The sequence below is a fragment of the Akebia trifoliata genome, chromosome 11, assembly GCF_017979445.1.
Source record: "Akebia trifoliata isolate Shusen 1 chromosome 11, ASM1797944v1, whole genome shotgun sequence".
Classification (NCBI taxonomy): domain Eukaryota; kingdom Viridiplantae; phylum Streptophyta; class Magnoliopsida; order Ranunculales; family Lardizabalaceae; genus Akebia; species Akebia trifoliata.
The window spans coordinates 6,642,785-6,668,710 of NC_141385.1; the positions used below are offsets into that span (position 1 = coordinate 6,642,785).

Here is a 25,926-nt window from a genome sequence, read left to right on the forward strand (position 1 = left end):
ACCCGGCCCAGCCCACTCCGTAATCTTATAGAAATATTTATGATATACTTAATTATAAAAATATTTTTCTAATAAAAGTGAAATATATTGTCTGATAACAATTTAACTCTCATCTGTAATCTTTATTGGTTAATAAGATATTAATTTCAACTTTGATTGGATAGTCTTCAAACATGCACAAAAAAAACTACTTGAAAAATATATATTTTTTCATTAAAATAATAAATTGTAATAATTTAATTTTGCCAGAATCCTGCCCATGCCCGTTAGGGCTAGGGCTTAGTCAACTTAGGGCCGATACAAGTATAGGTCTAGTCTACATGGGACCCGCCTCTTTAGGGCTAGCTCAGTCAAGCCCGACCCAAATTATAGGGTTGTAGTCTGGAGGGAGTTTAATTTTTTTTGGCTTCTATTTTTTATTTGATCAAAATGACACTGATTATATTAAATTTAAGGGAAAATTACGTAATAGTCCTTGGCACTAGTTTTATTTATTTATTTATTTTTTTTTCAGTTTAATCATTGATTTTTGCGGGTTATCAAAATAGTCCATTTTGTAAAGGGTTGGGATCCGTTCACTACTGAGATTGATTCATGAAAATAACACATGATCGCAACTCTTTAAATACAAAATCCAATTACTGTGATTTATGAGTATCTTGATAACACAAATCTCAAAGATACTTATCTCGAGGATAAATCTCGATCATTGGGTTTTGTGCTTAAAGGGCTAGGATCAAGTGTTTTTTTCATGAGTCATTCTTAGGAGTTAAGGGATCCTGACCCTTTAGTAAATCCCTCTTTTCAAAATATTCTTTGAACTTTACTCTTGACATTTCTCATGATTGAAATATCAAAATTACCCTAACCATTCAAACTTATCACTTTTGTCCAAATTTTTTTTATTTTGATGTTTTGATCGAGTTTTGGAGACTCTCTTTCGATGAAAAGAAAGAAGTCATTTAAAAAAAAAAAAATTCAAGCATTTTGAAAATATATGTAAAAAATTAGGATTTTTCAATTGTTTTGTTTCATTTTTTGATGTAAATTGATCAATGATGGTTATTTTGGTTTGAAATCATCTACACAAGTGGTTATGTCTAGTTTTAAGTCGATATTTCCATGTATTTTAGTTAGAAAAACTTGAAAAAAATGAAAACGGGTGGGTTTTACAACATAGAGGTAGATAATTTTTATTTTTAAGTTCAATTTGTTTATTGTCGAGGTTGGCAAGTTATAAAAAAAATAATTATTGTTGAGGTCATCAATTTTTTAATTATTGTCGACTTCACCAATAATGTTTTTAAAATTGTTGACATTAATAATAAAAAAATTGGTGACCTCGACAATAAAAATATTGAACTCAAAAATAAAATTTGTCAACCTCAACACTATAAACCCACCTGTTTTTAATTTTTCAAGTTTTTCCAACTAAAATACATGGAAAGATCAACTTAAAACTTGGCATAACAACTTGTGTAGATGATTTCAAATCAAAAGAACCATCTTTGATTGGAATGGAGTCTCCAAAACTTGACTGAGAAGCTGAAAATCCAATGTTTTTGGATAAAAATGGTGAATTTGAATGGTTAGGGCAATTTCGACATTTCAATCGTAAGAAATGTCTAGAGTGGGGTTTAGAGAATGTTTTGAAAAAAAGGATTTACTAAATGAATCATTTCGATAACCTGCAAAAGTCAAGGACTAAATTGAAAGAAAAATTAGCGTTAGGGATTATTAAGTAATTTTTTCTAATTTTAAATGTAAAAGTTGGGATATTTGTGGAATCCAAATAAATTGTAAAGACTAGTAAGGAAACAAAATTAAGACATGACGTGTCACTGATATTATATGGTAAGTACATAAATTATAAAGACAAGAAAGGAAAAAAAATTACTAAAGTGGATACAAAACCTGTCACTTGGATAATTTAATCTAGGGATACGATATTCTTAATTTTATTTCCTAAATTAGCCTTTCTCTTTTCCAATCAAGACAAAGAAAATTTATGATTTGGTGTATATAAATGGGGCATATAGTGCAAAGTGATGGGGTTGCAAGAGAAAAACATCTTTCAAGGTATTTGTTTTTGGGGTTCAAAGGCGATGGGATTTGTAGAATTAGTAATTTTAGCCTTTTTTCTTGCTTTAATTAGTCATGGAGTTGCAGGAAGGAGTATTTCTAGAGAAGAAGATTTAGATTTAGAAAAAGAACTTAAGTCTCTCAATAAGCCAGCCATCAAAAGCATTGAGGTATGGTTTTTTTTTTTTTTCTTCTCAATTTGAAACAAGGGCAGATTAATTTTGTCCAATTTTTAGAAAAGAAATAATACGAATCATTATCTTCGTCTTCATCGTCCTATATATGAGATAGGTTACATGGGTAGAAGGGCCATTTTAGAGTCTAGACCAAGGTCCTCGATCGGTCCATGGGGACCGCCATATTGGCTCAAATGACACTTCAACTCTTTAGAGTTCAAGGTTTAGATTAGATATTGAAAAAAAAAAAAAAAAAAAAAAATCAAAGTAAAAATAAATAAATTATACATGGTCAAAGATTAAAAAATGGACAGCCACTGATCTCCTAAATCTAAAATGTTTCGATCAAAAGGTGAAAAAAAATATCTTTTTAAAGTTTTAAAAAATTTGATCTTTACATTCATATGGCACTCGATCATTTTCAGTGATTCTTTGATCCATGCAATCCAATTTATATCATTCTAAAAAAAAATCAATTAATTTTTAAAGCATATATGTATTTATCAATTTCTGTCCAGTGGTCTTGAATCGATTAGAGACTCATCCATATCGGATTGGATTGGTCGAACTTGATATGAGTACCAATCCAATTTGAAAATTTTGGTTATAAAATCATGACCCCTGACTTTCTTGGAACAATATTGGACTTAATGAAGGTTTATTTTTATTTTTATTTTTTATTTTTTTTTTACAGATGGAAAATGGGGTGATTTTTGATTGTGTGGATATTAACAAACAACCTTCTCTTGATCATCCAAAGCTAAAAAATCATAAAGTCCAGGTATTTTTTAATTTTATTTTTTAAATTTATGAGTCTAATTATTCAATATTTTGTTTTATTTATTCCTGTTTGGTTAGGGAATTAATTTTAACATATAAATAGCTAATCTGCATTACTTAAGGAGGAATGCTAACGTCCAAGACTTTATGAGGGACGTTAGCATTCTCCAACACTTTATTTTTTTAAATAATATTCCTATTCATTTTGTCTTTTAATAAAAATAAATAAAGGTAGGGTGGTCTTTTATGCAATAAATATTTGTTTACATTACTTGTCAAATTATTTATTGCAATAAGACATTTAATTCTAAATATTAAATGCCCTTAACATTTATTATGAAAGAGAAACAATAAGTAAATAAATAAGCATTTATTACTTAAAAAGACTAATATACTCCTATCTTTTTCACTAAATGTCAAAATGAATAAAAGTATTATTAGAAAAAATGTTGGAGAATTCTAACAATCCATGAGGTATTGGACATTAACATTCACCTTACTTAAGATAGTATAAAGGCATGTTTTAAAACTAGCTAGTAGAGTCAACTCAAAACTCAGTCGAGTGGACTCCATGTCAACAAACTTCATGTTGTTGTACTAATCATAATTTTCAAATTTGTCTCTACTCGAATGCTTGTAGAGTTGACCGATGACTTGCGAGTTGATCCCAATGAGTTATTCAAAAAATATATTAAATTTAAAAAACGGTTTTTTAAAATCAATTTTAATATTTATATTTTCTTCTCCAAAAGAAAATATTGGATGTATATAGCAACAAAAATCAGTTGAGTTTATGAGCAGGCTTGGTGCCTTTTCTAGCTTACTTGAAAATGTAGATTTCGAGTTGAAGTATATTATTAGTAGTTGCATATTTTTGCTTATATAATATAAGTACTCGCTGATAAGCCTTTTTTTTGTTCAAAGCTTCTTGTCAATCTTATTTACTTTATGTACAGCTGAGACCTAGTTCCATTCCCGAAGGGCTACTGTCAGATCATGCTTCAAACCAAGAAACAAGTTCTGTAGTTGGGCTCAAGGATGGAGGCTGTCCACAAGGAACAGTCCCGATTCGAAGGATTCGAAAGAGAGATCTAATAAGAGCTAGATCATTTTCAAGTGATATTGTTGGACACGTAAATTATCTTTTATAGCATAAATTTATCTCATGTTTTGAATTTCTTTTGATTATCTCATATTTACCACATTTTATAGCTCTAGCATTAACCTAAAGATTTTATTGAGATGAAATTACTAAAACAACAATGTATTTTGCCGTAATAGGTGAATCAGCCATGTTTCTTAAATATTTACAAAAATGGTTAACATGATTATTTTTTACAAATGTGGGGTCATTGTAGGGTGAATTTGATGAATTTACCTTTATGCCCTTGTGTTGAATTAGGGCTATCAATGGATCGGGTCAATTAATTTGGGACAGATCTGATAAGGATCGGAGTGGACCCATAATTGATCCGATAGACATAAGATTGGATTTTTGTTGGACTAGTGTGTGTATATATATAAACAACCCATTGAATTATAATTTTTGTGGGATTCACTTTTTTATTTTTTTCTCCACCCCTATAATTTTACTATATTTTCTCTTTTACCCCTTTAACCCATAATACTATTTTTCATATTTTATCCTCTTAACCTGAATTTTTTTTTTAATAGTACCCCTCAAATGTATTTTTTTCCACTTTTACCCATTTACCCTAAAGAGGATGTTTGTTTCGTAGGCACAAACGAACTCTAGTATATATATAAAACACAATGATAAGCTCTGCTCATTATATATACCCCACAACTAACATATCATGATAATTTATTTACCTTTGTTATCTTTTCTCTTTTACTTTTCAAGGACACCTTCAACTTTATTGCTTTTCATCTTCTGGTTTTTTTTTAAATTATACTGAATACCTTCTTCAGCTTTAAATACTCATCCAGGTTTATTATCTTTTATTTTTTTACACTCTTAACCCTAAAAAGGATGGTTGTGCCGAGCAAACTATAGTTTGTGTGTATAATAACAATAATAAAACACAATTGTAGGAACCACACTTATTGTTACTATTTTATGGGGGGATAAACTTCCCATCAGTTATAATTTTTTGAGATAAACCTCCCATAAAGCTAGAGTTTTTGTGGGATTCTCTTTATTTCCTTTATACTCTTCAACCCTTTACTATATTTTCTCTTTAACCCACTTTATTAATTTTCAACTTTACCCCTTTAATCTCAATTTTTTTAATTCTTTTTTTCTTTGGTAGGCCCCACGTACTAATTTTTTATTTATTTATAATAATAACCCTCCAACTTTACTATATTTCTACAAACTATAGTTTGATGGGGCGACTTTATTTCATTTACTCTTGACCCACTCTCACTTTTACTCTATTTTCTCTTTTAGCCTTTAACCTATTTTATTGTTTTCATCTTTTACTCTTTTAACCTCATTTTTTTTTAATAATATCCCTCCAACTTTATTTGTTTAATTTTTTGCTTTTACCCCTTAACCCAGAAGAGGATGCTTGTGTTGTACTATAGTATGTAATAAAACATAATGCTAGGCCCTACTTTTGTGGGGGACAAACTGTCATCCGTTAGGATGATAACCATCCCATCTAACTTGATTTTGTGGGGGGCGCACTTTCTTGTCTTTTCTATTCACCCTCTAACTTTTACTTTATTTCCCCTTTAACTCCTTTAGCTCACTTTATTGTTCTTCATCTTTACTCTTTAACTTCAATTGTTTTTTTAATAGTATAATCGAACTTTACTTTTACTTTTTTTTTTTTTTTCATGTTTGCCCTTTAATCCCAAAGAGGATACGGGCAAATTCTAGTGTATATATATAACCTTATTTTGACAACCTTTGTCTTATATGGGTTAGAACTTTCAGAATGGGCTGATTTTTTTTTTTTTTTTTTTTAAAGGATATTTTCCTCATCATAGAAATCATCCTTACAAAAAAAAAAAAAACCAGCTCATTCTGAACTTCTAACACCATCAAAAATAAGTTTACAAGTTAACAGTAATAATGGATGGTCCATGATTGTATAACTTGTAAACTAATTTTTATGGTGCTAGAAGTTGTAAAATGAGCTGATTTTTTGTGAGGATAACCTCCTCATCATAGAGATCATTCTTACAAAAAATCAGCCCATTCCAAAATTTCTAACCCATGTAAAGCAATGGTTATCAAAATATGTATAGGGCCGCGTTCAGTGGACATATACAAGTCACAACTATTTTTACATCTCTTAGAAGCCATCCATTTTACAAGATCCAACAGCATCTAACGGTGTTATAGAAAATATTGAAAAAGTGGGCAACATCTGAATGGTTGTATAAAAATAGTTATCAGTTTTAGATATCCCACGAACATGTCCCATATATATAATATGAAAAAAGGGATGATTCAGTAAATTTTACTAAATACTCTACATTTTAGTGAGACCTTTTAATCAAATAAATTTCTGTCATAACTTGGTTTATGTTTAATAATTGATTTTTAATGTGGTTTATTGGCTAGGTTGCTATGACTAGAACCACTGGAGAAACTGATGCCTACTATGGAGCACAGACGGCTTTCGGGATAAATAATCCACACGTTTTAGGTGATCAATCAAGTAGCGCTTATATGATCCTTTCGAATGGCAATCCATCAGAGTCGAATTTAATAACCGTTGGATGGACAGTAAGTCGAGCAAATGGTTTAATTATGTAGAAATTGATGATACTACTATCCTTTTGTAATATGTGAATGACTAACCTAAAATTTTCATCTTCAAACATAAGGTAATGAAGACTTCCCATTAATCTCAAATTTTAATCATTCATTAATACATTTTTTTGTTCCAATTGTTAAATAATTAGGTGAATCCAGAACTCTACCGCGACAACAAGACTCGGTTTGTAACACGTTGGACTGTAAGCTTCAAATTATCTTACTTTTCACATTTTTAATTTCACAATTATATGTCAATCACATGGATTAAACATTAATCTTTTTTTTTTTTCCTTACATTTTTTAATTTAATGGCAATAGACTGCAAATAGAGATTGCTACGACACTCGCTGTCGAGGTTTTGTTCATATTAATCGGCAACTGGGCTTGGGATTTACGGTCGCTCCAATTTCTGCTTATAAAGGAAAGCAGTATGAATATAAAGCCAGTGTGTTCCTGGTATAAACCAAACCTAGTTATCAATTCTCGTTAACAAGTAATGAAATGGTTCATCATCATTATCACTAATGAATTATCTGAAAAGTTGGGGGTCAAATGCATGAACCCTGATCTTCTATTCAATCATCTTCCATTGAATGCAGATTGTATGCACCAGGGTGGAGGATTGAAACCCTCCTCCCACACCCCAATACACACCACATAAGCCGTAATCCAAGGAAATTTTTAAAAGGAGATATTTTAGGCACTAATCCTTTGGGTTATGGCTTATGTGGCATGTATTGGGGGTGTAGGAGGAGAGTTTCAATCCTCCACCCTGGGTGCATACAATCCGGACTCTAATTTTTTTATCCCTTCTCTTAATACCCAGAGGGCTGAAACACAATCCCGATCTCTAAAACATGAAATCCAATGATTGGAGATTTCCTAGGCATATGTGACATGATGGGTATACGTGAATTTTATTATAGACAGTGAATTTCATGTTTTAAGGGTCCGAATTGCATGTTTTAATTTATACGAATAATTTTTCTTATACTTAAAATTCGTATCCTCTCTTTGTGTCCTTAGAATATTTTTCTTAAACATTTTAGCTAGAGTTGTTTTTGGTCTTTCTATTCCATATAATTTTATTTTTTTGACGTTTTATGATCTTTTATTTAATTTTGCAGGACCGAGGATCAGGAGATTGGTGGCTCATTGTTGGATCAAAAAACCACTTCATGGGATATTGGCCAGGTTCTATATTCAATAATGGTTTAAACAATGCGTCGGTTGTTGCATGGGGTGGGTATATTTATAGCCAAGCCAATGAAACAAATATGCCTGAGATGGGGAGTGGTCACTTTCCAGATGAAGGCTATGGACGTGCAGCTTCCTTTGTTCGAATTCAGTATGTGAACAGTGATGGAAAATATCAAGATCCAGATGAGAAAAAATTGATCACTAATTCAGACAAGCCTAATTGCTATAAGGTCAATGGAAAAACGGATGCAATAAGTGGGCCAGGATACCATTTTTTCTATGGAGGACCTGGAGGGAACTGTTAGTGGTCTTGTCTTGATGATATACAAAATTGTATACCTTCATGGCTTCTTCTCATCAACATAATAATAATAAAGATCTATCTATCTGTCTATGTTTATTCATTTCAAGTTGTAGACAATATTTTCTTGGGAAAATTAATTTTCCAAGAGAAGGCTAATGGTTGTTTTGTTTTTCTTTTTATTTAAAAAAAAAAAAAAAAATTGGTTTTAATTTTCGTGGATCATCATAAGAGAATGCTATTATAACATAGCAGAGGCGATATAAAGGAAGATCACCTTCTTCGATTCCAAAAGACAGGTTTAAATCCACAAAGGGAAAATAATTCTCTCAAGTCTGTTTCGATTGATAGAAATGGGGAGAAGAGAAGAGAACATTGTTAAGGATAGTATTAGAGACACAATGTGAAAAAAGCCCAAATTTGACGGTCCTGGGAAGTCAAATTTCATAAAATTCGACGGACAAAGGGGTTGAATTGGCATCGAATTTTTCATTGTCAAAATTTTTTTTTCGACGGGCCAAAACTGTCAAATTAATGAAGGATGGGAGAAATTCGACAACTCTAAACCGTCAAATTTGGGAATATCTAGAATTTTGACGGTCCTAAACTGTTAATATTCAGTTTCTAAAATTCGTGGGCCTTGGCCCGTCAATTTTTTTTTGTAAAATTTTCCAATTTTCACGTAGCAAGAATAAAATACATTGTATTAGAACATCTCCAACAAAGCTCTTTAAAGTAAATAGCTTTTTTTTTTTGTCAAAAAGTGATAAATGTTATTTTAACTAGCCTAAAATTTGTTGATTATTCCAAGAGACTCAACAAATATTTCTTTAGTCTAAATAATTTATATTATTTTAAATTTGCTAAAATCTACTGAAATCATCCTAAGGGTTGTGAGCTCACATCTTGGCATCGTTAAATTTTGAGGCTTGTAGAGAATGGAATTTTAAGAATTTTGAAAAACACACACACACACACACATTTTTCATTGTTAAATTTTGAGAGTTCGGTAGCTGTCCATTTTCAACACCTTGGATCAAGCTAAAAAAAAATGGATATGAGTTTTTCCATGAAATCTAGAAAGATGTTGTGTCAGATTGCTAATGTGGCACTCCATGTGAGCCCAACAACTCTTAGTTAAGATTTGAAATCTTACCAAGTTGGTAAGACAACTATTTTTCATTTTTTAACATTAAGATAACTAGTCTTCGAGGCTCTCTACATGTAGAGAGTGGAACCCCACTCTTTATTTTAACATTTACTTGTAAAGAGTCTCTTGGAGCCAATTTTTTCATCTTTCATTCTTTAAAATATAAAGGCAACATACTTTAAAGAGTCTGTTGAAGATGCTCTTAAGAGCAACTCCAACACACTCTTTAGATGTAAGATACTTTTTATTATAAAAAGCACGCAAATGAAAAAATAAGGATCCAACAAACTCTCTATTTCTTAAAGTTAAAGTAACTAACACGGAAATTGAGACGAAGACTCACCACATGTAGCAATGGTGCTTGACTTGTTATTATTAAAAATATAATATATATATATATATATATATAGGGTCGGGTTCCTGCAACACACATTGCGACACACATATAGACAACGTGTTTGTCTTATATGGGCAAAAATGTTTGGAATGGGCTGATTTTTTGTGAGGATGATCTCTGTGATGAGAGGATCATCCTGGCAAAAAATCATCAAATTCCAAAACTTCTAACCCCATCAAAATTGATTTACAAAAATTGGACGGTCTAGAAGTTTCATAATGAGCTGATTTTTGGCAAGGATGATCTCCTCACCACAGAGATCATCCTCACAAAAAATCAGCCCATTCCAAACATTTTTGCCCATATAAGACAAAACACGTTGTCTATATGTGTGTTGAAATGGTTGTCGTTTGAACCTGATCCATATATATATATATATATATATATATATATATATATATATATGGATATATAAACATAAACAAAAAACTTTCCTTACCAACTTAGTAAGATTTTAAATCTTAACAAGAGTCGTTGGACTCACATGGATTTTCACATTGACAATCGACCACAACATCATTTTAGATTTTATGGAAAAACTCATATTCACAAAAAAAAAAAAAAAAAAAATATATATATATATATATATATATATATATATATATATATTTTGAGCTTGATCCAAGGTGTTGAAAGGGGTGACTACATGACTCCCAAAACTTAAAATTATAAATAAACGGTGAAAAATAATGTTGTTTTTTTTTTTTTTCAAACTTAAAACTATTATTAAGATTTGAGTTAATTTTTAACAAATGAAAGATTTGTTAAGTCTCTTGAAGCACTCAACAAATTTTAGACTAGCTAAAACAATATTTGTCAAATTTTGACAAAAATATGCTATTCTTTGTAAAAAAACATTGTTGGAAATACTCTTAGGTGCATGAGATACATTATATCATTGCTAGTATATCTCATCACAAATGGAAGGTTGTGATGGAGGATGACATAGTAAGAATATATCAATAGGGTTTATATAGAGAATGATGTTTTACTCATAGCTCAATATCCATTTGACATGTGGCACAAATGACATCAACTATAAAGAGAAAAATTTTCTCTTCTGGTTGCACATCCTCTGCCGCCGACAAATTTCAATTTTAAGATTTAAAATCTTAAAATTGGTCAGTGAGACCACATGTATTATCACATTGTCAATCTAACACCACAACCTTCTAGCTTTTATGAAAAAACTCATATTAAAAAAAAAAAAAAAATTCAACATTGATCCATGGAATTGAAAATGGATAGCTATTGAGTACTTAAACTTAAAATTAAAATTTAACGGTGAGAAATAAAGTTTTTTATTCACTTAAAAAAAAAATTCGTAGAATTTCGTCCTCTACAACACCGTTGCATCTAATCATGTTTTTTAATGCCACATGATCTAATCCATTCCAAGCCATTGACTAATTGTTTAACCATATCCATCGACTTGCATTAATGGAGTGTTTTTATGTTGACACAAAGTGCAGCTCAAGAAACACATTAGAACACATTAATGTCAAAAACAAAAGAGACAAAAATCGAAATGGCTCCAACATAAGCCATAAATCCACTCAAAATGTGGTACCAAACATCATATCAGAAACAATAAACATCATTAAAACACAAATCCATCACATACATTCATTAGTGAAACCCTATTCACAAAACTAAGCCATTCTTATGCGATTCTTAGTGACATTTAACATTAAAAACAACAATTTAATGGAAGGGGTATTATTAAAAAAATTGAGATTAAATGGGTAAGAGATGAAAAATAATAAAATGGATTACAGAGGTAAAAGAGAAAATATAGTAAAGTTAGAGAGGGGCATCCTCTTTCGGGTTAAGGGGGTAAAAGTGGAAAAAAGATAGAGTTGGAAGGGTATTATTAAAAAATCGAGATTAAAAAGGTAAAATATGAAAAATAATAAAATTGATTAAATGGGTAGAAGAGAAAATATAATAAAAGGAGAATGATAACATCCAATACTTCATGGGAACGTTAGCATTATCTAACACTTTTTTTTTTCAATAATATCTTTCCTCGTTTTGTTTTTTAGTGTAAAAGACAAGGGAACTAAAAGACAAGGGTATGTTCGTCTTTTACACAATAAATACATTTATTATGTTATTAGAAAATACATTTGTTAAGTCATTAATAAATACATTTATTATGTTGGCATTTTGATTATTAAAGCATTTACTACAAAAAAAAAAAGATATTTAATTCAAAATACTTAAATACTCATAGCATTTATTATGTAAACAACTATTTATTGTATAAAAGACCAATACATCCTTGTCTTTTTCACCAAAAGACAAAAAGAGAATGGGTATTATTAAAAAAAAAGTGTTGGACAATGCTAACGTCCCTATGAAGTATTGGACGTTAGCAGTCCCCATAATAAAACTAGAAGATGTGAAGAATAAATGAAATAAAGTGGATCCCATGACAATATAGTTTGATAGGAGGTTTAACCCATAAAACTGTAGATGATAGAAGATTTGTATCCTACAACACTGCAATTATTGGACGCTTGTATCACACACAATTGTTTCAACTTAGTTGCGTTTTATTATCTGGGTGCTGATTTTCTAACTAGAAAGTCTTCACTCAATCACTACTCGACTGACATGGGACGGACATAGAACCATATATCTTTTTCCTTAGGATACACAACTACCCATCCCCATCTTTTTCCTCAAGAACCATTGACCAAGTAAAAATTTTCTAGTTAGAAAATCATTATTCTTATTATACAGGTGTCACAAGGTAAGCCCTTGAAATCCTTACTAAGTTAGACTCTAAATTGTAAAGACAAGAAAGGTAGAAAATTTAAAACATGGCCTGTCAGTGATATTATATGTTAAGTACATAAATTATAAGAGAGCTGCGATTGGCACCCCAATTTTTACTTTTTGCACCCCAATTAAAACGAAAGAAAATAAGTGAAGGGTTGAGAATAAGTAAAAGCTGGGGTGCCAATTGAAGCTCTACCAATTTTTTTTTTTTGTTAGATTTCTATTTTTTTGGTTTAGAATTTTGTATGGTTCTAATCATAATTGTAAACGATTACTGAAATTGCTGGAATGAGTGTTATAATGTTTTGTAATGGTGAGTTTAATTTGGGCCAAACCTTTCTAATGGTTATAGAGTTTGTTCAAATCTTTAATTGGGGTGTGAAATAAATTAAGACAATAGCAGCTCTCTATTATAAAGACAATAGAGGAAATTTTTTTTTACTAAAATGGATTCAAAACCTGTCACTTAAACATGTTTAAGTGATACAATATTCTTAATTTTATTTCTTAAATTGGCCTCACTATATTACATTCAAGATGAAGAAAATTTATAATAAAGACAAGAAAGGAAAGAAATTTACTAAAATGGATTCAAAACCTGTCACTTAAACATGTTCAAGTGATACAATATTCTTAATTTTATTTCTTAAATTGGCCTCACTATATATATTACATTCAAGATGGAGAAAATTTATGATAAAGACAAGAAAGGAAAGAAATTTACTAAAATGGATTCAAAACCTGTCACTTGGACAATTTGATCTAGGGATACGATATTCTTAATTTTATTTCCTAAATTAGCCTTACTTTTTTCCATTCAAGATGAAGAAAATTTATGATTTGGTGTATATAAATGTGGCAAATGGTGTTAAGGGATGGTGCTGCAAGAGAAAAACATCTTTGAAGGCGTTTTTTTTTTTTTGTGGGGTTTGGAAGGAGATGGAATTAGCAGAAGTAGCAATTTTAGCTTTTTTTCTTGCTTTAATTAGTCATGGAGTTGCAGGAAGAAGTATTTCTAGAGAAGAAGATTTAGAGTTAGAAAAACAACTTAATCTTCTCAATAAACCAGCCATCAAAAGCATTGAGGTATTTTCTTTTTTTGCTGACTTTGAAACAAAGGGGTTTCATTCATGTTACATTTGTCCATTTTTTTTGGAAAAATAATACAAATCATTATCCTTGTCTTCATCATCATATATAACCACATGGGTGGAGGCAAAGTAACAAAAAATGATGTTTTTTTTCCTTAAAAAATTCATGTTTAAAACAAGACTTGTACCTCTGATGATTGAAACGATAAAAACCAGGGCTTTTTGAAAAGTCACCTTTGTTTTTGAAAAAGTTTCATTCTTTTTTCCTTTTAAATGCGTTTTTAACGCTTTAAACAAGTATTTTTCTATTTTTTGTTTTCTTTTCCAATGTGGGATTTGATACATAATAAAATTTGATGATTCATAAATATTGAAATATTTGATTTGACGATAATATCTTGATGTTATGATTTTTCATTTTTTTCAATAGTTTTTGTAAAAAGAGATGTTGATGAGTAAATTTTGTTTCTTGGCATCATAACATGTATGATTATGTTTGAGAACATGTTATATTAGAAACATTGAATAAATTAAAATAAATGTCTTATGTATTGTTAGATATATATATTATGTTTCATCATTTTTTCCGAAGTTTTTCCTTATCGTTTTAAACCCGAACTTCAACTTTGTAACTATGGGTAGAAGGGCCATTTAGAGCCTAGACCAGGGTTCTTGTTAGGATCATGTGGACCCATGGGCGGAGCCAGGATTTTGCCCATGTGGGGGGCAACCAGGAGTATAAATTTTTGTGGGGGCAATTAAGAGTTAAAAACAAAAATCATTGGGCCAATAGTGGCAGATTTTTTTATCTGCCGTTAAAATCTATTGCAGTAGCTCACTAAATCATAGACTTTGAAAATTCTTGCGGGGGGAGGGGGCAAGTGCCCCCACTGTAAATCCATCGGTGTGCACTGTCACATTGGTTCAAATGATACTTCAACTCTCTAGGGTTCATGGTTTAGATTAGATTAAAAAAAAAAATTAAAGTAATTTTTCTAAAACATGATTAGAGGTTAAAAAATGGACAGTCATTGATCTCCCAAACTCAAAATGTTTCCAACAATTGTGGAAAAATATTTTATTTTTTATTTATTTTAGAGTTCTTAAAATTTTGTGTTCTATACTCATATGGCGCTCGCTCGATCATAGTTAGTGGTCCTTCGATCCAAGCAATCTAATTTATATTATTATAAATTTTTTTAAAGCATATATGTATTTATCAATTTCTGTCCAATAGGCTTGAATCTATTACAAACTCATTACAAACTCATCCAAATCGGGTTGGATAGTCTGGGTCAAACTGAACTTGATGAGTACCCATCCAATTTGAAAATTTTGGTTATAAATTCATGATCTCTGCCCCTCCTGGAACAATATTGGTGTTAATGAAGGTTTATTTATTTTTATTTTTTACAGATGGAAAATGGGGTAATTTTTGATTGTGTGGATATCAACAAACAACCTGGTCTTGATCATCCAAACCTAAAAAATCATAAAGTCCAGGTATTTCTTCTTCTTCTTCTTCTTCTTCTTTTTTTTATTTTTATTTTTATTTTAAAATTTATGAATCTAATTATTCAATAATATAATTAATTTATTCCTGTTTCTTTAGGGAATTAATTTTGTTCTATAGATAGCTAATGTGCATTACTTAAGATAGTATAAAGCCATGTTTTAAAACTAGTTAGTAGAGTCAACTCAAAACTCGGCCAAGTGGACTCCATTTCAACAAACTTCAAGTTGACTCAGTACTAAGACTCATTTGAACAAACTTGTGAATTGCAATCGACTCAAAAATCCGATCAAGTCAACATAGAATTTCCTGAGTTAAGTTGGTTACTCGACTGATTTAACTTGGAAAGAAACTTCATGTTGTTGTACTAATCTAAACATAGTTTTAAATTTTTCTCAACTGGAATGCTCATAGAGTCGATTCAAGTAGATGACTTGCAAGTCGATTCAGATGAATCACACAAAAAATATATTAAATTTAAAAATGATTTTAATATTGTAAAATCAATTTTAATATTTATCTTTTCTTCTCCAAAAGAAAAATATTGCATCTGGCAAAAAACAATCAGTTGAGTTTCTGATCAGACTTGGTGCATTTTCGAGCTAAATTAGTTGAGTTGATGGATTGATTCCACAATTTCCCAATCAGACTTGAAGAATTTGTCCCTTTGAGGTTCCAAGCTAGGTCACCTTGAAAGCCAATTGAGATGAGTGCACTCAGCCAAGTTTCGAGGCGGCTCAATGAAATTTAAAACTGTGGTACTTGTTGAGTGAATTTTTGGCCCATTAAACTAATACCACGAGATCACCAAAGAGTATGAACCAATCTTTTGGTTGTCTTGTCTTCATCATTAGCGACTTGTTGTGGTATCTGCTAATAAGACTCTCTAATGTTTTGATAGTGTATGTATGGTAATATAAAAAATGATCAAAGTTACCTTAATTTATGTCCTCTTTCATTCATTTATAGAACTATCCCATTCTTTGATTCATGGTGTCCTTCATCAAATAGATTAGTGTAAAAATGACCTCATTAACCTCTTTGAAATCAAAATCCATGTGTTTTCCTTCCCCGTGGCCCTTTCATGGCTCAACTCTTCATATTCAAGATGAAGTATGTTATTAATATTTGCACATTTTTTTAGGGAAATTTTATTGACATGTCAAGAAACTTTAAGGCCCTCACATTTTTAGGGGCACCCCTATAAATCAAAAAATTGTTGTGGGCACTCCATGTCAAAGTGCTCCCCTCTCTTCCTCCCACTAATTTGACGGCTCAGGCAAGAAAGAGGAGGAGGAAGAGAACAAAAAGAAGAAGAAGAAAAACACAGAGAGAGAGAGAGAGAGAGAGAGAGAGAGAGAGAGAGAGAGAGAGAGAGAGAGAGAGAGAGAGGGAGGAGTGCCGGAAATTTATGAACGGTTTCCAGCATGTTGAATCACCGGAGAAGACAGAGAAGCCCAAGAAGGAGTGCCCTAAAAATAATTTTTTTGTTTTACTTTGGGTCGCCTTCAGAGGAACTTGGCATGTCAATAAAATTTCTCTTTTTCTTATATTGTATAAATTATCAATGATGAGAATTTTTTTTCAATAATTTTTTTGTTTTTCTCCAAGCTTCTTGTCAATCTCATTCACTTAACGAACAGCTGAGACCTAGTTCCATTCCCGAAGGGATACTACGCTACCATGAGAACCACAAAACAAGTTTTGAAGTTGGGCTCAAGGATGGAGGGTGTCCACAAGGAACAGTCCCAATTCGAAGGCTTCAAAAGGGAGATCTAATAAGAGCTAAATCATTTGCAAGTGAGGACGTGGCTGCGCATGTAAATCATCTTTTATAGCACAAATATATCTCGTGTCTTGAATTTCTTTTAATGTAATGATTTTGGAACTAAACGTGATAGAGTGACTCAAAAACTCAATTGATGTGTACTTTGTATATGTATCCCGAGGGAAAAATCTACGATTCTTGCACTTGCCACATTAATGAGTTTTTGAGTTGCTCTATCAGGATGAGTAACAAATCAGCACTCTTTCTTTTAACAGAAATGATTTTCTAACTCGAAAATTTTCACTCGGTCTGAACTCGACTAACATGGCAAGGACATAGAACCGTTGATCGATTTCCTTGTGTATCCTGAAGAAAAAGATTTATGATTCTATGCCCTTGCCACGTCAGCCACATACCGATCGACTGAAAATTTTCGAGTCAAAAAATGACAACCCTTCTTCTAATTACCCAATAATTACTACATGTTATAGCTCTAGGTAGGGGTGTCAATGGGTACCCATTTAACCGAAACTGAAAACCCTAGTTTTGGATCCCTTTTTATTGGAATGGATTAGAGCCGGGTCTAAAATGAAACCGAACAGATAGGAACCAGAATCGTTAGGTTCCAAAATAAATGGAATCGGAACTGAACCGCGGGTACCTGGAACCGATTTATTTTTTCATTTATTTCATACTATAGAAGATTTAAGGTATTTTTATTTCAAAATAAATGCATGTTATATACAATTCTTCAATTTTTTGTATAAATTATCGATTGAAGCTTAAAATGAGTTATTCTTCTAAAAATTTATTACTTTTAATAAAGATAATTTTTTTACTTTTGAAAAAAATCATTAATTTGTATCTTTAGTATACAAATTATAACTAAGTTCATAATTTTGTTGATAATATGTTAATTTTTTGAAGAAAATTTTTTGTTATAATGATTTGAAATACTTTTTTCTCATTCGATTCTTGAGAACCGGAACCAATGGGTACCCGTGATTTTTGGCGGTTCCGATTCTGGTTCCATTTATTTTGAAACCGGGACAAGAACCAGAACCAAACTAATATTAATGATTATGATTCTAAATTCCTTAGGAACCGGACCAGAACCGACCCATTGACACCCCTAGTCCTAGCATTAACCTAGAGATTTTATTAAGATGAAATTACTAAAATAGCTATGTATTTTGCCAAAATAGCTGAATCAGCCATGCTTCTTAAATATTTACAAAAATGGCTAATTACACAATTTTGCAACATGTTTATTTATTTATTTACCAATCCTATGGAAAATTTGATGAATTTCTTTATTCATATGAGTTGAATATGGGTTCACACTTCACAGGAAGGCTAAATAAGTAATGGATAATGCTGAAGTAACATTAACATGTACATCAATTGTACATCTGATGTGGTGGTGCACACATAATCATAGATTCTTTTCATCGAGATACTAGTGAAAAGCATCTATGGTTATCTGTACACCACCACAATAAAATGTCAGAATTGATGTACATTTCAATGTTACTCCAGTAATACTCATAAGTAAATAGCACATATGATTAGGGCCATCAATGGATTGGGTTGATTTGGGACAAATCTGATAAGGTTCAGAGTGGATCCAGAACTGATCCGAATACCACTTCAACTTTATCATCTCTTCAAACTTTAATGTTTATGAGAATGGTTTTGAAAAAAAAAAAGGATGATACAGTAGTTTTTGTAAAACTCTCTACATTTTAGTGATACAGATTTTAATCAAATAAATTTCTGTCATAACTTGATTATGTTTAAATAATTGACTTTTAATGTGGTTTGTTGGTTAGGTTGCTTTAACTAAAACCATCGGAGATAATGATGCCTACTATGGAGCACAGTCGGCTATTGGGGTAAATAATCCACGTGTATTAGATCAACAATCCAGTAGTGCTTATATGGTCCTTTCGAATAGCGATCCAGCAGATTTTAATTTTATACGCGTCGGATGGACAGTAAGTCGAGCAAATGGTTTAATTATGTAGAAATTGATGATTGTCTTTTTGCAATATGTGAATGACTAACATAAAATATTTCATCTTCAAACATAAGATAATGAAGATTTCCCATTAACATGTATCTAAAATTTTAATCATTCATTAATACCTTTTTTTGTTCCAATTTTTAAATAATTAGGTGAATCAAGGAATCTACGGCGACAACAAGACACGATTTGTTACAAGTTGGGGTGTAAGCTTCAAATTATCTTATTTCTCGCAATTTTAATTTCCCAATTATTTGTCAATCACCTGGATTAATCATCAATCTTTTTTTTTCTTACATTTTTTTTTATTTAATGGCAATAGTCAGGAAATTTAGGTTGCTACGATAAGCTCTGTCCAGGCTTTATTCTAATTAGTTATGAACTAAACTTGGGATTCGCCCTTCGACCAGTTTCTACTTATAAAGGAGAGCAATATGAATTTAAAGCTAGTGTTTTCCAGGTATAAAACCAAATCTCACTAACAAGTAATGAAATGGTTCATTATCATCATCACTAATGCTTTATCCAAAAAATTGTGGTCAGATGAATGAATCTTGATCTTCCATTCAATTATATCTAAGACCATGTCTTTTTTATTTTTCTTTTCTATTTTTAAAATTTTTTTTAATCCCTCCTTTTGATACCCTCAGAGAAAAACACAATCCCGACAAATAAAACATGAAATCCAACGTTGGATTAGGTGACATATGATGGGTATACGTGTTTTAAATGTATAGACGTTGAATTTCATGTTTTAACAGTCTGGAGTAGCATGTTTTAATTTATATGAATAATTTTTTCTTAGTCCATGTATCTTGATCGACCAATAATTAAATTTGTATCCCTCTCTTTGTCTCATTAGAATATTTTTCTTGTACTTCTAAGTTCTAACTGGATTTGTTTTCAGTCTTTTTATTCTATATATATATATATATATATATATTTGACATTTTACGATCATTTATTTAATTTCACAGGATCAAGGATCAGGAAATTGGTGGCTCATTGTTGGATCAAGAAATCAAGTTGTGGGATATTGGCCAAAGGCTATATTCAACTTTAAGAGTTTAGACCATGCATCCGTTATTTCATGGGGTGGGTTTGTTCATGGCCCACCCAATCAACCTAATAAACCCGAAATGGGGAGTGGGCATTTTCCAGATGAAGGCTTTAGGGGTTCATGTTTCTTTGATCAAATTCAGTATATCAAAGATCATGGAAAATTTGTAGATCCAGATGAGTCTAAATTAACCACTTCTGCAGACAGGCCTAATTGCTATAAGGTTGGTGGAAAAACTGATGAAGTAGATGGGCCTGGATATCATTTTTTCTTTGGAGGACCTGGAGGGAACTGTGAGTGATGTTGCCTTGATGATATAAAATTGTAAACCTTCAATACTTCTAGTGATCATCAACTTAATAATGACAAAAACCTTGTTCTCCATCAAATATGTCAATGATGTTGTGTTAATGTCTTGTATTCTGTTGCGGTGCGCAGGGTTGCGATTTCTATTATCTTTCCTGTTTCGATTTTCTCACAAAGTATACAATAACCTTTGGCAAACATTTACGCACGCCTCTCACAGTCTTGTATCCTAATATCTTTACCATTATACTGAGAGAAGGCAGGGTTGAAAACTGAAAGGTCAATAATTTTAAAATTTAAATTCCAAAAATACCCCCATTTTAATATACAAAATTCATACATTTAAAGTCATTTTTTTGGTAAAAACAAATAATGTTGAGTTGTAAAGTAAAAAAATGGTAAATGCTCCCACTACCCTAAAATCACGTTGCATATGAGATTACAAAAAGAGGTAGGAACACTAGAGGGTCCACTATCTATATAATACCAACATGGTCTACGTGGTGAGCTTTTTGTTAGTATTTTAAACGCAAAGGGCTCCTAAACAAGTCGTGCATGCAATCCTAATATCCTATGTGTTTTAACTCGAAACAAAAGGTGCCAAGTAGACAACAAACACCAATTTGGATAACTATTGTTACGACAAATCGTAACTATCATGCAAGTTTCAAAAATGGAAAAACGTATCACACTAAAATCACCTTGCATATTTAATGAGATTAAAGAAAGAGGTAAGATCTACTAGAGTGTCCACTAACTATAGAATATAAACATGGTCTATGTGGCAAGCTTTTATTAGTATTTAAAACACATAGGACTCCTAAGCAAGTCGTGCGTGCAGTCCTATGTGTTTTAACTGCAAACAAAAGGTGTCACATAGACAACCAATACCAATTTGGATAAGTATTGTTACAACAAATCTTTATTATTAGGCAATTTTCAAAAATTGAAAAACGTATCACACTTCACCAAATCATGTTGGTTTGAGTTAAGAAAACATTATTTTTTAAATACAATCTTAAAATATCTTATTAATATTGTAAGGAAAAAAGAAAAAAAAAAAGCTCTTCAACTACCCAACTTTACTTCTCTATTGAAACTCTAAACAATCAAACTTTATTCTCCAACGTGGTCTTCTTCTTCTCTATCAAATAAGTGAAAAAAATTCAGCACTATTTTGATGCTGAAAAAAAGTGCTGAAGCGGTAAGCACTTCCCTTTTTTCAACACGGACAAGTATGCTCTTTGTTTTTTTGAGCATGGACAAGTATGCCCTTATTCTTAAAAGGATATTACCTCTTATATCCCATGGATAAGTATATAAACACCCTACAAATTAATAAATCCACACCATAGCTAAATTATTTTGTCTTATATGGGTTAAAAGTTTTGGAATGAGTTGATTTTTGGTGAGGATGATCTCTACAATGAGGAGATTATCCTCACAAAAAATCAGGACATCTTAAAACTTCTAACCCTATCAAAACACGTTCAAGAATCGTAAATTGTCCATTTTTTTTTTAAAACTATTTTTAACAAGTTAAAAGTTTCAAAATAGGCTAATTTTTGGTGAGGATGATCTCTATATCATATAAACCATCCTCACTAAAAATTTGCTCATTCCAAAAACTTTAATCCATATAAAACAAAACAAAAAATGACTATAGTGTGGGTTGCCCTTATTAATTCATAGGGTGCTTTTATAATTATACATCCTTCATTTCCATCGAATATTATTCATCCAAAATTAAGTTCTTTTAAAATTGATTTCAAATTTTGGTGACTTGTATGACATTATTATTTTTAATTTGAAATTTGTGGGCTTTTATAAATAGAAATTATTATTTATAAATTGAAGATTTGAGTATTATTTATTATTTAAAAACAAATTATATTTTAATTTTATAAGAAATAATATATTTTATTGTGTTTGATAATAAATAAGCATTTGAAACATGTAAACAATGTATAATATGATTGTAAGAGTAACAAAGACAATTTATCAGTTTCAACAATGTGTAACAAACATGATTCAGCATCTAAACAAACAACTTTTTCAGCACTTAAATTCAGCGCTTATAAGTTTCAGCGCTTAATGCTATTCAGCACTTATTTTTTTCAGTTTAACAAACAGCACCTAAGGTATTGTAATGGCCCAAATTTTTATGCACATCTCGAGGAAATTTGTAGGATCAAATATGAAAATTTTCTAGGATTCGATTATGACAAATCCGACTATACCATTTGATCCACACTAAAAAATTAATAGAAATGGATTGTAAGATCTCGAAAATCTGAGTTAGGGACATAGACTTTTTAATTAAAATAAAACAAATATAATGATGATCGTTACGTCCCAAGAACGTTATAATACTAAACCTACGAAAATTTTCAAATTTTCACAACTCACATTTTCATATTCTAAAAAAATTAAATCCGAGCCTCCTCCATCTTCAACCTAGGTTTTCATTTACTTAGAGGACCTGTTAGGCTTTTGCATAGAAGAGAAAATCGCTTAATTCATTGCAAGCTTTGAGGGGAACCAAAGAAATATCATTTTCCACCACATCTAATATGCTCTTCATATATTTTTCGACATAAATATTAGGTAAGGAACTTCTAGATCTTCATAATAGTTATAGATTTCTATGCATTGTAGTTTTAAACAAAAAATATATTTTTTTATTGTAAATTTTTTTAAAATTAGGGTTTTCAAAATCTTTTTTTTTTTTTTTAAGAACTTTAGCGAGAATTGGAGCTTCGATTTGGGAAAAAGAACTATAAGAAAAACAAATTTACGATTTAAACTTCACTGTAGCAAGTTCGATTGGAGAAACATAAGATCATGTATTTTTTTTTTTTTTTATTGTTCTAGAATACAAAAAATATATATATATAGGGTAGCGTTCAAGGGCAAACTTTTTAGCAAACTTTTTGGCAAAACATTTTTCAAAACATGGGTTAGAGGTTTTGGAATGGGCTGATTTTTGGTGAGGATGATCTCTACGGTGAGTAGATCATCCTCACCAAAAATCAGCCCATTCCAAAACTTCTAACCCATGTTTACCAGTTGAAAAATCGTGGACCGTCCATTTTTGTAAACTGTTTTTGATGGGGTTAGAAGTTTTGGAATGGGCTGATTTTTGGTGATGATGATCTCCTCACCGTAGAGATCATCCTCACAAAAAATCAACCCATTCCAAAACCTCTAACTCATGTTTTGAAAAATGTTTTGCCAAAAAGTTTGCTAAAAAGTTGGCCATTGAACACCCCCCATATATATATAGAGTAGCGTTCAATGGCCAACAGTTTGGCAAACATTTTGGCAAACACATTTTTCAAAACATGGGGTAGAGGTCTTGGAATGGGCTGATTTTTGGTGAGGATGATCTCTATGGTGAGGAGATCATCATCACCAAAAATCAGCCCATTCCAAAACTTCTAACCTCATCAAAAATGGTTTACAAAAAATGGACGGTCCACGATTTTTCAACTTGTAAAATGTGGCTAGAAGTTTTGGAATGAGCTGATTTTTGGTGAGGATGATCTCCTCACCGTAGAGATCATCCTCACCAAAAATCAGCCCATTCCAAGACCTCTAACCCATGTTTTGAAAAAGTGTTTGCCAAAATGTTTGCCAAACTGTTGGCCACGATAGGGACCCATATATATATATATATATAGGGTCCCGTTCAGCACCCTAAGTTTTACCACACATTTTAACAAACGTGTTTTGTCTTACATGGGTTAGAAGTTTTGGAATGGGCTGATTTTTGGTGAGGATGATCTCTATGGTGAGGAGATCATCCTCACCAAAAATCAGCTCATTCCAAAACTTCTAACCCCATCAAAAATGGTTTACAAAAAATGGACGGTCCACGATTTTTCAACGTGTAAACATGGGGCTAAACATTTCGGAATGGACTGATTTTTAGGGAGGATGATCTTCTAATCATAGAGATCATCATCACCAAAAATCAGCCCATTCCAAAACTTATAACCCATGTAAGACAAAAAACGTTTGTTAAAATGTGTGGTAAAACTTAGGGTGCTGAACATTTCCCATATATATATATATATTTGGTTCGGTTTTACACAAGCCTTGAATTGAAAATCAAACTAAATCGACCATTTTTCCAATTTCTTAACTTAGAACCAAACTGCAACTTGCTCCAAACTAATCTGCAGTTATCGATTTAGTCCAATTCTCAATTTGAACCGGACCAAGTTGTACCCTTACCAAAAACAAAGTGGGATGATCCCACAATTCTTTATATGACATATAAAGATCCATAACCTAAAAAATATGGGTTGAGTTGTAGGTGGAGAAATATAAAACATGACGTATTACTAATTAGGACTTAAACCTAGGCGGGTTCGAGGGTAAACCAAGGCTCAACCCAAATAGCAGAACCCTAAACCCAAGCTCAACATAACCGGACCACTAGGCCAAAGTTCACTAACTAAAGCTCAACCCGAGCTTGATATTATTAAATTGGGTTGAGTTCGAGTTAGTCCAAGTTTAGTTAATCTTGGGTGGTCTGATCGGGTTAGGTTCCTTGAATAACCATTATTTCATTTTGATTAGCAAATAAACTTAATATTTTAAAAAAAGACATACAAAATAAAATATATAAAACCACTACTGAATAAAATCGAATATAACCTTCAAATCCATCATTGAGAGAATATTTAATCAAACCATATTAAACCAAAGTTCACATTAATATTAATTAATTGTCCTCAAGTCATAATGATAAGATGGAATAAAAAAGTTAAATACTTTTTTTTAATTAATATAAAAATGTTTATAAATTAGTATATGGCATTGGGTTTGGGTTGAATCGGGTTGGTTGTACCCTCCACCCGAATTGAAATCAGGTTGAGATATTCTAACCCAAGCTCACCCATCTATTGGGTTGAGTTCGGGCCAACCCGCCCAGGTTGCAATCCTAATACTGGTATTACATAATCAATACATAAATTATGAAGAACGGTGTCCCGTTTCTATAATAAAGCTAAAGTGTCTTTAGGACTCTTAACCCAGCCATGCACTCAACCAGATGTGTTTGAACTTCAATAAAAATGTGCCACATAGACACCTAACGTTGTTATAAGAACAGGACACTGTTCTGGATTGTGACTCCACTAAAATTATATGGTAAGTACATAAATTATAAAGATAAGGAATCAATTTTATTTTTTTACTAAAATGGAAATAATTTGATCTAGGATATAATATTCTTAAGAGTAGTGTTGGGGTGATACAAACGGAGACGCAAAGGTGATATAATGATGTGGTGTTTTGCACATTACCGTAGATGCTTTTCCACTAGATACGAGTAAAAATCATCTATGGTTATCTGCGCACCACCACATTATTTTTGTCACCTTTGTATCTCCGTTTGTGTTATTCCAGCATTTTCATATTCTTAATTTTATTTCCCAAATTAACCTTGCTCTTTTCCATTCAAGATGAAGAAAATTTATGATTTCTGTACTTGATAATAATAGGCGCTAACAACTTAATTTTGTTTTGCATGTAACTTAACTG

At 31.4% G+C, this 25,926-nt stretch overlaps 2 protein-coding genes across 3 annotated transcripts; both read left to right on the forward strand.

The window, feature by feature from the left end:
• The first annotated feature begins 2,068 nt into the window (after positions 1 to 2,068).
• LOC147390613 (protein neprosin-like) lies at positions 2,069 to 8,360 on the forward strand. 2 transcript variants are annotated; one of them, XM_086459908.1, is made up of 7 exons: positions 2,069 to 2,252; positions 2,953 to 3,039; positions 3,995 to 4,171; positions 6,577 to 6,741; positions 6,921 to 6,974; positions 7,093 to 7,230; positions 7,902 to 8,360. In XM_086459908.1, exons 1-7 carry the CDS (start codon positions 2,106 to 2,108, stop codon positions 8,277 to 8,279), a joined length of 1,146 nt encoding a protein of 381 aa, XP_086316034.1. In that variant the 5' UTR covers positions 2,069 to 2,105; the 3' UTR covers positions 8,280 to 8,360. The 2 variants fall into 2 exon arrangements, with proteins under 2 accessions (XP_086316034.1, XP_086316035.1); XM_086459909.1 differs by lacking the exon at positions 7,093 to 7,230.
• A 5,153-nt stretch (positions 8,361 to 13,513) lies between these two features.
• LOC147390614 (protein neprosin-like) lies at positions 13,514 to 20,485 on the forward strand. Its single transcript, XM_086460006.1, has 7 exons — positions 13,514 to 13,695; positions 15,117 to 15,203; positions 16,857 to 17,033; positions 18,814 to 18,978; positions 19,160 to 19,213; positions 19,330 to 19,467; positions 19,985 to 20,485. The coding sequence occupies exons 1-7, from the start codon at positions 13,549 to 13,551 to the stop codon at positions 20,366 to 20,368; spliced, it is 1,152 nt and encodes a 383-aa protein (XP_086316132.1). The 5' UTR covers positions 13,514 to 13,548; the 3' UTR covers positions 20,369 to 20,485.
• Positions 20,486 to 25,926: the final 5,441 nt, after the last annotated feature.